Source organism: Saccostrea cucullata, unplaced genomic scaffold (assembly GCF_032062105.1).
Source record: "Saccostrea cucullata isolate Sc308-1 unplaced genomic scaffold, CSIRO_AGI_Scuc_v1 ctg2805, whole genome shotgun sequence".
Classification (NCBI taxonomy): Eukaryota; Metazoa; Mollusca; class Bivalvia; order Ostreida; family Ostreidae; genus Saccostrea; species Saccostrea cuccullata.
Window position 1 is genome coordinate 60,842 of NW_026939414.1, and position 13,763 is coordinate 74,604.

At 32.6% G+C, this 13,763-nt stretch overlaps 1 protein-coding gene and 2 long non-coding RNA genes across 3 annotated transcripts; 1 reads left to right on the top strand and 2 right to left on the bottom strand.

Moving 5' to 3' along the window:
* The first annotated feature begins 3,219 nt into the window (after positions 1 to 3,219).
* LOC134253012 (uncharacterized) lies at positions 3,220 to 4,384 on the top strand. The gene is made up of 2 exons (XR_009989053.1): positions 3,220 to 3,942; positions 4,287 to 4,384. It is a non-coding gene; the product is annotated as an uncharacterized LOC134253012 (long non-coding RNA).
* A 5,178-nt stretch (positions 4,385 to 9,562) lies between these two features.
* Positions 9,563 to 10,015, bottom strand: LOC134253018 (uncharacterized). Its single transcript, XM_062735541.1, has one exon. It carries the CDS (start codon positions 10,013 to 10,015, stop codon positions 9,563 to 9,565), a length of 453 nt encoding a protein of 150 aa, XP_062591525.1.
* A 2,259-nt stretch (positions 10,016 to 12,274) lies between these two features.
* Positions 12,275 to 13,423, bottom strand: LOC134253011 (uncharacterized). Its single transcript, XR_009989052.1, has 2 exons — positions 12,718 to 13,423; positions 12,275 to 12,372 (listed from the first exon to the last, which is right to left on the bottom strand). It is a non-coding gene; the product is annotated as an uncharacterized LOC134253011 (long non-coding RNA).
* Between the last annotated feature and the right edge of the window lie 340 nt (positions 13,424 to 13,763).

Genomic DNA, 13,763 nt, shown 5'->3' on the forward strand with positions numbered 1-13,763 from the left:
TAGGTCAAACTTCTAGGTCATATGTAAAAAAAAAACCATGCCATTCTCACAGGTAAATACTTGTACATAAGTTTAATATGAATGCCTTAAATTGTCTCTTCTCATTCAGTAGATATGACCGTGATAACCAAGGTTAATTTTATTCAGACAGAAGAACAGTCTGACTGCATGGGTAAAATTGGGCCAGTGGTTCTAGAAAAGTTAAAAATGTAAAAAATTTTCAGACAAACAGATGGACAACATGTCACAACAGACGTTATATGACAAGGAAACCAGAAAAGCTCAAATGAGTGTTTTGAAAGGGTTACAATATGGTTGCAGTACTTGAAAAGCTGTTTTTTTTTCATGCAGAGATATGCATGACCAACATATTCATGTTTTATATCTTCTTTAGTAATTTGTTTGTTTGTTGTGAATACATCTCTCATTGGAATTTTTCCGTCATATGGAGACACCACCAAATAATAATGAAGACAAGATGTGTTTGTGAAACACTGATGTCCCTGTCTGGTAGCCTATGGCGAAGGTTGACGTTTCTCAAATATATGTCAAACTCAAAGGTCAAGGTCAAAGGGTTCAAATTGTTGGTATCAGAAAAAAGTCTTGTCACAAGGAATGCACATGTGAAATAAATAATCCCTAGTACTCCCTCTTCAAAAGTTAATTGCCAAGGTTAATTTTTTAAGTGGTTCAAACTCTAGGGTCAAGGTCAAACATATTTATACCTGTTGACAGTTCACAATGAATACACATGTTAAGCATGAAAGTCCTAGCACCTACTGATCAAAATTTAGGCCAAGTTTAAAGTTGGGTAATTTTCTTGTAAAAATGTGTATTCTAGGTCAAGTGATCAGAGGTAAAAATTAATGGTACCCAAATAAAAGGTCTTAATTGTCACAAGAAATAAACCTATAAAATGTGGAAGCCAATTGTATAGCCCATCCCACTTAAAACTTATGGGCAAGGTTATAATTTCTGCAGACAAATAGACAGACATAATATAAACACAAGAAACAAAATATGTACATAATTAGTCAAATGGAAAAAAAATATACTATTTAATTGGAATCACAAAATAGATTGTTATTTCAGGGTTAGTGAGTGGGTAGGGAGATTGGACCCCCCCCCCCCCCTGGAATTTCCTTTGTTATTCAAACAAGACTATATACTGAAGCAAATAAAAAATGACTTTGGACATCCTCCCCCTAATTAAGAAAACATTGGGTTTTTTTTGTTTATTTGTTTTCAGTGTATGAGTTTTTTTCTCCTGCTTGTCAGGAAATTCTAGGCATGAATTTTTTGACTGAGATGTGAACCCCCCTCCCTACTCCCGAAAAAAAAATTCTGGATCCGCACCAGTATTGGCAGTAACTGAATGTCACATCGACAAGGGGAGATAACTTCACAATATGAAATTCGTCTAGTGTGGCATGCGATGATCTTTGACCCTTTTTGAACTTTAACCTAATCGTTTGGGTTTATTTTACCCCCCACTATACTTAAACTTGTACTTACCGACCTCCATAGGTCTTGTAAACTTCATGAAATATAAATCCAATTATAACACAAAATGAATTAATCCAAAGCACACCATTCTGCAGCATGTTATAATGATATTCCATTCGGAAAACCTTCGTGCCATCGATTCCGTCACCTTATCAGATGAAGTGGGAATTGGCCGAGGTGTACCGAGTGGAGTTTAATCTAAAAATATGATAATGGGTGACGCAACGTGATGTGATGTAGAATTTACATGTCAAGAACAAATTTTAAATTAATTCATAACAAACAATGTTTTAACAAAACTGTTCCATCTAGCCTATTCCCAAAAGTATGTACTGTGTGATTGTGGTGTCGAGAGGGGGGGGATTAGTAAATTTGAAAAGGTCCTATTATGAGCAAAACATTTATCAAAATCTAATTTACATTATTAATAGAATTCAAACTGGTATATAATGAATTAAGCATGTAAAATAAATGTAAGAGTTTCTGAGTTATAGGTCACAGGGATAATTTCATACCCAATTTGATGAATACATGTAAATTACAGGCACGTAGCAACCGGGGGGGGCTGCCCCCCCCTTTTTTCCCAACATTACCTGTACTATAAGAAAATGTCCATTGAAAAGATGGTTGCCCCCCCCCCCACACTTTTTACCACAGTATATACATTGCAAGGAAATATGGGAAAAAATTGGAAGTGAAAGTAATTTTGCCTTGAAAAAAAAGTGGCCACTACCCCCCCCCCCCCCATTTCATTTTTTTTTCCATGTTAATTTTTTTCTGTTTTTAAAAAAAATTTTATACGGTTGGCCCCCCCCCCCCACTTTCAAAAACGATGCTACGTGCCTGAATTATATAGAATTATTTTGATTTTTTCCTTGGTAAGCCGACCGTAGGATTGTGTATTTAGAGGCAAACACCTTAGTGCGGGTATTACTGTCTCATGACAGCATCTAGTTACATTTTGCCATTGTGCCTTATTGTACATTTTGATCCGACACATATTTTGGGTTTCCCACAGCAAAACATGGACACTGAATTAAAATATTTTCCCAAAAACATATTTTCTGAAAAACAAAAATTACAACAACAACAAAAAAAAATCGGTTTCAAAAGCATAGTAATCCTCTTTCTGGTAATTTTCTACATTTAAGAAAAAAATCCAAAAAAAAAAAAATAACCCATCTTAAAACCAAATAGTTTTTTGTCATGTTTGAAGAGTCCATTTCTTATTTACTTCTCGCCCACATGCGTGGATTTAGAGGGGGTCGGAGAGAGAGTTCAGAACCTCCCGAATTTGCAGATTGATTAACATTGAATGTACAGTGTACTCAGTTAAGGGGGAAAGTAATTATTTTTCTAGATATCTGGGACAAGTGAACCTCCTGGCAAATCTAAGACGGAACCCAGGGAGGGGGGGGGTCATAAACAATAAGAGATTTTGAAATGGGGAAATATATTATTGCTTTTATAATATCGATGTAAGACGGTAATAATTACACAGTTAAGTTCAAGAATGAATTATTCCTATTTTTTTTTCTCAGACAACATTGACGGAGAAGACATATCTTTAATTTTCATGATTTTGTTTAAAAGAGTAAATTTTACATAGTGTAATATAATCTGAGCGCATATAAAGCACATATATAAAATAAAAATATACATGTTTTTGATTTCCTGCATAACTTACATTTTTAATGAAAACCAAATAAAGAGTAGCTGTAACTTTATTTTAAGGGGGCTCTCTACAACGTCACAACATGGCGTACTTCCGTAAAAACGCCATTTTGATCCCAAATGATCAGATTCAAATTCACTTAACACCGATAAATCACTGAGTATAACACAACATGCGATATTGTGGATGGAATGTACATTATATCACATCAATTAATACAGTGTATTGCCCAATACGTATCCTTTCTTTAAAAATGAATTGTTTGTCAATTTATTCAATTTCTACTTATTTAGTTATTAAATAATACATTTACAAATTTATTAGAATAAGATTTTTAGATGAGAAAAAAATGATATAAAACATGGCTTGTCCATATGCTAATTCATCATTACGTGTCAAAACGCCATACACTCAGAAATTTATTTCTCCAATAAGCATATATGCTTTTCAGCAAAATATATCCCCCCTAAAATGCAAATTTGATAAGATAAGACATGTATTATCTTCCCATCGACTAGAGGATACTCTGTTCTCGATTTGTATACACCCGAAGGAATGGTTATACCCGGTGAAATTTCGCATGACCCAAACGTTTGATCACCATTGATTGTCAGCTGTTTACAAGTATGGGAAACGTGCAGGTTTTAAACGAAGTGTGCATTTGGTTATAGGAATTTCTTTTACCGCTTTTGGCCATTTACCATCTTAACTTGTTTTGTTATATATAGCACTGAATAACACATGCAAGTTGGATAAAAACGGTAAGTAAATCTACCTTTCTCAATACCATGAATTCACTAAATACATGTCTTTGTCATTGACTGAAAACGCGATGATTTCCGCTTAAACTCATTGAAAAACAATACATGTACAATACGAACTTCTTTCAATGTCCTTGCGTGACATTTGTTTAATACTTGTGCAAGTAGAGTTTATTTGAAGTTTATATATAAAAAAAACAGTACCAAGATATTTGAGTCCACTCTTAAAGCGGATCTCTCACACCTGAATTTTTGTGATGTTTATAAATTTTTGACAGTTTTTCAATTTTTTTCAATTTCTTTTTTTCATTGTTTTTAACCTTTGATATTATATATCTTTTCAGATATTGAAGAGGATCCAACCAGCTATTCTCAAGAAAATGCTGTTTTAGTTTTTCTTTTGTCTATTTTTGTAAATTTAAATAAAAATTATGTTGATTTTTTTTAATCTTTGTTGGTTATTATTTCAATATTTTATAAAACTAAACTTTGAAGAGAAATTAAAAGCACTGGGCTTATAAAAATATAGATAGGAGGGATTTTAACAAAATAAATAAAATATTTCAAATATTTCTAAAAAATAAATTGAAGTACTTTGGAACCTTATTTTATCGGATATGGGGTCTATTATTTGAAACAAATGCATGCAACAAAAATCAGTTATACTTTATAGGTGTAGAGAGCCCCCTTAAAGACAGAGACCACACAAGCAGAGAATTTTTGTAAGAATATCTTTGTAGTCATTTTTTTCCGAATCTCTCTCTCTCTCTCTCTCTCTCTCTCTCTCTCTCTCTCTGCGTACTTTTAAAACGGTACATTACATTTAATCTGCAGATAGTAAAGATTTTTTCAATAACTGCACGACCTAGAGTCTAATATTTTTAAATTATATTATGAACCTTTGTGTCATTTTAATAAACAATAACAATGTTATAATGAATCATTTGAATTGACAAAAATTTAATAAATTTAGAGAGGATTATCTTACATGTGCCATAGTAGTAAACGTGTAAAATTTATTTCTTGACTCAAAATGTGTACATATGTAAACTGTTTGCATTTTGTATTCATTATTTTTGCTTGCATATACATTTCTAATGAAAATTTTTAAATCTTCTGTCTCAAACATAATTATCTGAAGTATTTATCAGTAGAATCAGTATTTATCATGGAATTTATTATCAAAGGCAAAGTCATTAATAATTATTAGTATTTATCAGTAGAATCAGTATTTATCATGAAATTTATTATCAAAGTCGAAGTCATTAACCTGTATCATTTTCGGGAAAAGGGGGGAGTGGCTGTAATTAAAATTCCAAAAATGTAGTTTTGCTTAATTCCAAAATACATGTACATGTACGGTCCTTTTCTTCCTTTCAATTTATAAGACTTTCATCATTGAAATGTTGTAAAAAAAAAACAACTAAAATTGGTTCCTTATAAGATACATGTCTCCTACATGACACTATAAACCCGTGCATGTTTCAATTAGTGCAAGTATTAATTTATCTATAATTTGTGTTATTCTGTACTTTGACGTGCTACAGTTTATACATTTTTGTACCATTGGGCAATGTTTATGTTTCTGCGCCTGCGCAATTCAACGTTGTCAAGGACTTAGTCCTGTGACTAAGCGTATCTTTTACGACTAGACTTACGCTACTTGGTGAAACGCAAATTACGCCCGACTAAACTTTGGCGTAAGCCCCGGAAGTACGCCTAAGTTAAGGCTTTACTTTACGACTTTTGATGAAACGGGCCCCAAGAGCTTAGAAAGATGACATCAAACTATAGATATAAAACGGAAGACTTTGTTTTATTTGATTTCATACACATGAATTATCATTACCATCATCATCACTATTATCAATGCATATATGGTCTTGTCTCATTATAGAAGTGATGTATCACACTGGAATAAGTAATAACTTTTTTTGATAACCATTAGTGACTAAAACTAAGAAACATAACTTTTGAGATCTCCTCTCTAACATTGAACCAAAATATTTTCCAAATATTTTCCCCTAAGATTCTTTGCAAATAACAAAAGATTCATGCTCTCACAAACTACCATGGGATGAGTAAGAATAAATTTACTGTGATGTGATTGAAGCAAAAAATAATAATGCAATAATAATCATTGATCAACAAATATATAGTAGAGGTCATTAGAAAAATTTTGTAAATATAAGATATGAATTTGATTTTTGTACATGAACTACAACGCTTCATGCCTGTGTAAAGACGAATAATGACCCCCATCGAATAATGACGGGGGTCATTTTTCGACAGCGAAAAATGACCCCCGGTCATTATTCGACGTAGAAAAATTACCCTTTTGCCCGTAGAAAAAGTGTCACCACCCTAAAAATTTGCAGAATCCACGTGAAGAAAAATGACCCCCGTAGAGAAATGACTCCCTGTGGATTTAAGCTGAAATTTGTAGGGGCAAAAAAAAATTAGATAAACAAGCATGTTGGCCAAAATGCTCACCTGAGCTTATTTGGAATTAATTGATGATATGTTGATCTCATAACATACAAATATGCCGGTAGCTATATTTTAAGGCCAATGCGATGATTCAGAATCTAAAAGAGTAATGATTTCGATGGTGGAAATCATCGTACTGACAGAAAAAATCAGCAGAATCGTATATTATTATATCCTCCGCTTGAAAAGCGGGAGGGTATACTAGTATAGTGATCGGGATGTCCGTCCGTCCGTTTGTTACGCTTCGGGGTATCCATCTGTTATCCGCAACTCCTCTTATATATAAAAAGATGTGTTTATGAAACAGCTATGCCCCTGTATGGCAACATTGTGAAGATTAAACTTTTCTTAAAGGCAATTTAAATATAATGGTACCCAAAGTTGGATCTTCTCACAAGAAATACAATTGCAAAATAGGAAAGCCCTAGCACCACTTGTTCAAAATTAATGGCTAAGGATAAGTGTTTGAAAGGTAGGTCAAACTCAAAGGTCAAAGGGTCAAAGTTGATGGATTCTTAAGAAAGGTTTAATGTAACAAGGATTACATTTGTGAAGTATGAGAGTACTAGTTTCTACCGTTTAAAAATTATAGCCAAAGTAAATTAAAAATTTGGCATTTTTGTGTAAAATGGGACAAACCCCAAGGTAAAGGTCAAAAGGTCAAATTTGGTGGTACCCAAAGTAAGGTCTTGTCACCAAGAATATACACATATTGAATATGAAAGGCATAGCTACAATAAATGAAAAGTTAGGGTCAAGGTTAAAGTTTTTGCGGAGAAACAGACCGCCAGATAGACAGACAGACATACAGACGGACACGATAAAACTATATACCCCCGAGTCTTCGATTACAGGGACATAAAAAGAAATGGTCTTCAATTAACTTTTCATATTATGATACAGTATAAAGAAGACGTTACCAAAAATGAAAATGTTTGTTCTGATTTTCATATTCTCTGAAAAATATACTCAGAACTGGGTAAAAGGGTGGAGTAGAACAAAAATTAAGAAATGTAATGAATACTGTGTGCTAAATCAAAAGTTTATGTCTACATGTAAAGTTTTTGCATTAGAATGGGTATCTAACACTAGCCCATAGCTCTACAGAGCATAATTATATATTTTTAGGTGTTATACCCACCCCACCCCCTTACGTACTTATTTAGGAGGAAGTCGATTATCAACAAAAGCAACAAAAAAACTACCCTACCTTTATTTTTCTATAAAGAGGGACTAAAAATAAGCTTAAAATAATCTACTATTCTACTAATTTTCAACTGTTACTTTGCCACAATACTTTCAAGTATACCCCCACCAACATTTAAAGTATGCTTTAATCATGGCGAGGTAAATTATGATATGATAGAACTTGTGTGAAGGCTTAACTTCATTTCAATATTTTATCTAGAGCCTCTTTCAGTATTATTGAAAGGTACAGGGTTTTATTGATATTTTTGCTTTCATTTATTTTTTTTTTTTATTTAACGTATTTTTTTTTTGGGGGGGGGTAAAAATTTCCTCCTCTTTCATTGTCAAATAGGATTTGCCAAATTTACACAAGCTAAACGTTGAAATGAAGGAAAAATTATTTTTTTCTATTAAAGAGTATTGGAATCTGATTGTTGCATGGTTTGATTTCTAAAAACAAGTGGAATATCATTCTTTAAGCAAACACTATAAGGAGGAATATCAAAAAGAAATTTTATTTACTTGACAATTAAAGAATCTATTTTCACTTTAAAGGGGGTCATTTTTCAATGGGGGTCAATTTTTTATAAGACTAACATATAAAATAATGACCCCTAGGTCACTTTTTCTACAAAAAATGATTTTTTTCTACGGGTAGGGGGTCATTTTTTGTCGTTGAAAAATGACCCCCGGTCATTATTCGATGGGGGTCATTATTCGTCTTTACACCTGCACATTTGTAATGAAGCGCTAACTCTTCGCACTCACGTTTAAATACATAAACATTTTAAGATATGTTGAATAGACTTAAAAATTAAGACAGCGTTGTAATACAAGTACAGCCACTTTTGCTTCAGTAGCCTTCAGGTTCTCTCTTTATGTCATACATGTACATATACATATTCTAATGATAATGTGCAGGACCTTTAGTCGACAAGCTTTATCGATATCTGTTCTAATCACATGATTTCATGCATCTTTGATAAAATTGAAATTCCAAACATACTGATAGAAAAGTACATTTGAAATATCTCATTATCTAAAAAAAATATTTTGGTTGTAGCTAAAATTGTAATGTTTCAATAACCAGAGACAGGCGGTTGGAGGAACAATTGGACAAAGACAACCATTGTTTTGGAAGTTTCTATCAAATTTACAGTTTCTTTTGGATACTGCTTCAAGTAAGACCTAACATTGGTTCTGTGTTAAGTAATGTAAGTTTAATAAAATAGAATGGAATTCTTTGACGAAGGAATTAATTATGAAAAGAGTGGCTACCAAGAGTGAACTTTGTGAACGTGTTCATGAATCTCAAATATTTTTAATGAAACGAAGCGTTTAAATGTATCACGGCTCGTATCCGTCATATGACGTTATTAAGTTGTGGCGACTATCATAATCGCACGTTGTATATAATCCGATATTTTGAAAAGTATGAATCATGTTGAATTGAAATTTTGGATCAACCCTCGTAGAATAGAATTCTTTGGTGTATGAAATATTAAAGTTTATAATCATGACAGAACATGGATGACTTATCCGAAGTTACACTTTACAGATATATTAGAAAATTTGCTTTTATATTGTTAATATTACTCTCACAAAGTTGAACTCTTTAGATATCATCATCACAAAAAAATATTCATAATTAGTATTTGTTCCGTAAATACACTTAAAATTGTTTAGTTTTCATGATTTTTTGAATTTACAACTAAAACGTTGATATATTTCCAGAATATTAAAATCTTAGCTTGTTATTGCATGTGTGATATTTTTATGAGTTAATTTAAGGTCCCATTTATTACATTTTTTCTATATTATGAAGACTGATTAATCAACACACTAAACATTTTCATTATTTAAAAAAATACAAATAAATATTATAGTATGTAAGTATTGTTATAGTATTTGCCAAAATATTTTATTATAGAATTCAAAAACATTATTTTGAATATTTGATGATCTTCACAATACCATTCTCATACTCCCCCATCCACAGTCGTCCCAGCGTGTCCACACTCATTAGTCCACAGAAATCCAGACTACGGAGAAACTGACCATCCTGATCAATGATGTGAGTACAGAAATTACCAACATCCTCAATTATTATACAGCCCGCGGAGTCTGTGACGATAGTCGAAGGTTCAAACTGCACCCTCATCGTCTGCTGTCCTTTATATCGGTATCTGAGTTTTCCTGCCTTATTCACCACAACGACTATCTTACCATTGACGTCAGAGGCACAGATATCCCCGTTGTTGTTTTCTGTCACAAAGAGCATCTTTTCCCCTGCTTCATATAGTGGATTACCTTGGTCGTCCTTCTCTATCTCCTGCTTTATTGTTTGACCTTCATAACGGACAATTTTATAATTTTCTTCATCATGTGTACACATACTGACCAGTAAGCCACCTGATTATGTACAACACAGTCCTAATGGTTGCCATCCCTCTGGTGCTGTGATCTGTGCTGTTGCCAGGTAGACGTCATTAATTACATGATTAAGTGCATCTGTGTACAGCAGATGTCCTTCTTTTGAAACTGAAATGTCACTAGGAAAAGTTTTGTAAGTAGAAGTAACAGTCCCCTGTACAGAACCCTGTTTGTTGATACGAGTGATGGTTTTATTCCTCCCTGATATCCACATCTCCTCTGTATTTAGAAATGTCATCCTCATCAAATCTGTTATTCCTGTGTGGAAGGCTGCAATTTCTACGGCTTTATCCAGGAGCTCATTGGATACATCTAACCTGTAGATCGGTTCTGTTTGAATCTTTGGTTCTGTTAATTTTCCAAAATCTTGGTAAAGTTTACCTTTATCTACGTCCTTGGAAACGAAAACTGGTTGTTCCACTTTTACATGTAGTGGAATGTTTAAATATATCTGAATATTGCTTTCATATTTTGTGATGTGACTAACGTCCATGGACTGAGAAATCATTTTGTTTTACAGAGCAATTTCATTTAGACTTTTAAGAGCATTTTTGATTTTTTTCTTCTGGTTTTCTTTTAATTTCCTGATGCAATCTCCTCTCATTTCTGCAATATCTTATTGTTCTTTGCAACGATTTCTTCAATGCATCGCTGCCATTCTTGCCCATGCTCTGTGACTGATTGTTCTAATTCGTCAAATTTAGCATTCAAAGCCGCTAACTTGGATTCTATTTCTGTATCTGCTTGTTCAAACTTTGGAATGATATCGCCATTTAGATAAACTGCGTCTCTCTCTATATGCTTTTTCTTTTTACCAACAATGTCCTTAATATCAATAATTCTATGACCATTATGGGCTCCGCTAAGACACTTAAAGCAAACTTCTACATCACAGTTCTTACACTTAAAAGAAAACTTTTCGCCACAATGGGCTTTGCAGTTTGGAAATGAAAGATGGAATTTTTTCTCTCGGTATTTGACAATTTCGTAATTAGAGAATGATGACGTCATATAGTGTTTCCCGACGCATTCTTCACATTAGTTGACCTGACAGGGATTACAGTGAAGAAGGGCGGGTCTTCTGTCACAGAGGTGACACAGGATAACGTCTTGTGCTTTAGTTGTACTGGTGGCCATTTTGGCAGTGTTACGAATTTCCTGTAAAATTCAATCTACAAACAGACGAAAATAAATACTCAATAAATTGTAGGTTTAGGTTGCAATATGTGTAACTTATGCTTTAAATTCCATTTAAAGACAAGGTTAATCATTCAATGAAGACATTTGTTTGTTTTTGCTTTGTTTTTTTTAATCCGTGCGTGCATATCATTTGCTTTGATAGATCCGCCACAGTCCTTTAGATGCTTTCATTCATCTTACTAAAGACTTTGGTGTAAAAAAGATATTTAAACTAAATTTGAATATATTTGATCAACGCATACTATCTATTTCTAAAGTCAGTATACTCCTTACGTGCCTGTAGTCATGTTTTGTTAGCCCGCAATATCCGGTCAGTAACGAGTCTAGAGAGATAACATTTTTCAAATATTACCCTAAATATACACATTTTTAAAATTTATTTGTTGTGAACAAAGGAAACACTTTCACGTATCTGTTTCATATCAGCCTGTTGTATAGTTTGAACATTACAATATGAACTTCCGTATTGAGAATACTTTTTAGGGTAACAGTTATAAAAAAAATTCGAGATTGGGTACGCATCGGTCAGATACCAGGTATGATTTTGAGAAATGAATATCTTAAGATGCTACCCTAATGTGTTTAGTTTTATTATACTCGTTTTTCGTTATAAATAAAACAAAAACTATTACCTCTCTGTTCTTTTGCAGTTAGAGTTGTTTCGCTTCCTACATGAATATAGCAGTTAAATCCAACTTAGGTCCGTTGCGAAAACATATTGTTCGGTAAAAGGAGAGAAAAGATGTAATACTAAGTATTTCAAGATGCAATTTTAAGGGGGCTCTCTACACCTATAAAGTATAACTGATTTTTGTTGCATGCATTTGTTTCAAATAATAGGCCCCATATCCGATAAAATAAGGTTCCAAAGTACTTCAATTTATTTTTTAGAAATATTTGAAATATTTTATTTATTTTGTTAAAATCCCTCCTATCTATATTTTTATAAGCCCAGTGCTTTTAATTTCTCTTCAAAGTTTAGTGTTACAAAATATTGAAACAATAACCAACAAAGATTAAAAAAATCAACATAATTTTTATTTAAATTTACAAAAATAGACAAAAGAAAAACTAAAACAGCATTTTCTTGAGAATAGCTGGTTGGATCCTCTTCAATATCTGAAAAGATATATAATATCAAAGGTTAAAAACAATGAAAAAAAGAAATTGAAAAAAATTGAAAAACTGTCAAAAATTTATAAACATCACAAAAATTCAGGTGTGAGAGATCCGCTTTAAGAGTGGACTCAAATATCTTGGTACTGCTTTTTTTTATATATAAACTTCAAATAAACTCTACTTGCACAAGTATTAAACAAATGTCACGCAAGGACATTGAAAGAAGTTCGTATTGTACATGTATTGTTTTTCAATGAGTTTAAGCGGAAATCATCGCGTTTTCAGTCAATGACAAAGACATGTATTTAGTGAATTCATGGTATTGAGAAAGGTAGATTTACTTACCGTTTTTATCCAACTTGCATGTGTTATTCAGTGCTATATATAACAAAACAAGTTAAGATGGTAAATGGCCAAAAGCGGTAAAAGAAATTCCTATAACCAAATGCACACTTCGTTTAAAACCTGCACGTTTCCCATACTTGTAAACAGCTGACAATCAATGGTGATCAAACGTTTGGGTCATGCGAAATTTCACCGGGTATAACCATTCCTTCGGGTGTATACAAATCGAGAACAGAGTATCCTCTAGTCGATGGGAAGATAATACATATGTCTTATCTTATCAAATTTGCATTTTAGGGGGGATATATTTTGCTGAAAAGCATATATGCTTATTGGAGAAATAAATTTCTGAGTGTATGGCGTTTTGACACGTAATGATGAATTAGCATATGGACAAGCCATGTTTTATATCATTTTTTTCTCATCTAAAAATCTTATTCTAATAAATTTGTAAATGTATTATTTAATAACTAAATAAGTAGAAATTGAATAAATTGACAAACAATTCATTTTTAAAGAAAGGATACGTATTGGGCAATACACTGTATTAATTGATGTGATATAATGTACATTCCATCCACAATATCGCATGTTGTGTTATACTCAGTGATTTATCGGTGTTAAGTGAATTTGAATCTGATCATTTGGGATCAAAATGGCGTTTTTACGGAAGTACGCCATGTTGTGACGTTGTAGAGAGCCCCCTTAAGAACCACAGACCTTTAGATTCTTAAATTAATCTAACTTATAAAAAAGAAATGTGTAAAAAAGATATTTCAAACTATATTAAATATATGCATCACATTTGTGCACATAAATTTAGATCTGATTTTCAGAGAATCTTTAGTATATCTAATCAATGCAAAGCCGAAATACTAGACGATGCAATTTGGATCAAATTTAGCCTCAAAAGTTTAGAAACTTTTATAATCGTCCTTTAAGAACATTGGAATACAAAATCATTTTCATTAATTTTGAATCAATGCTTAGAAAAAAAATCGCACTTTGAAGGCCTCAAAAAATTTCTTTACTGTTCATTGAATTAA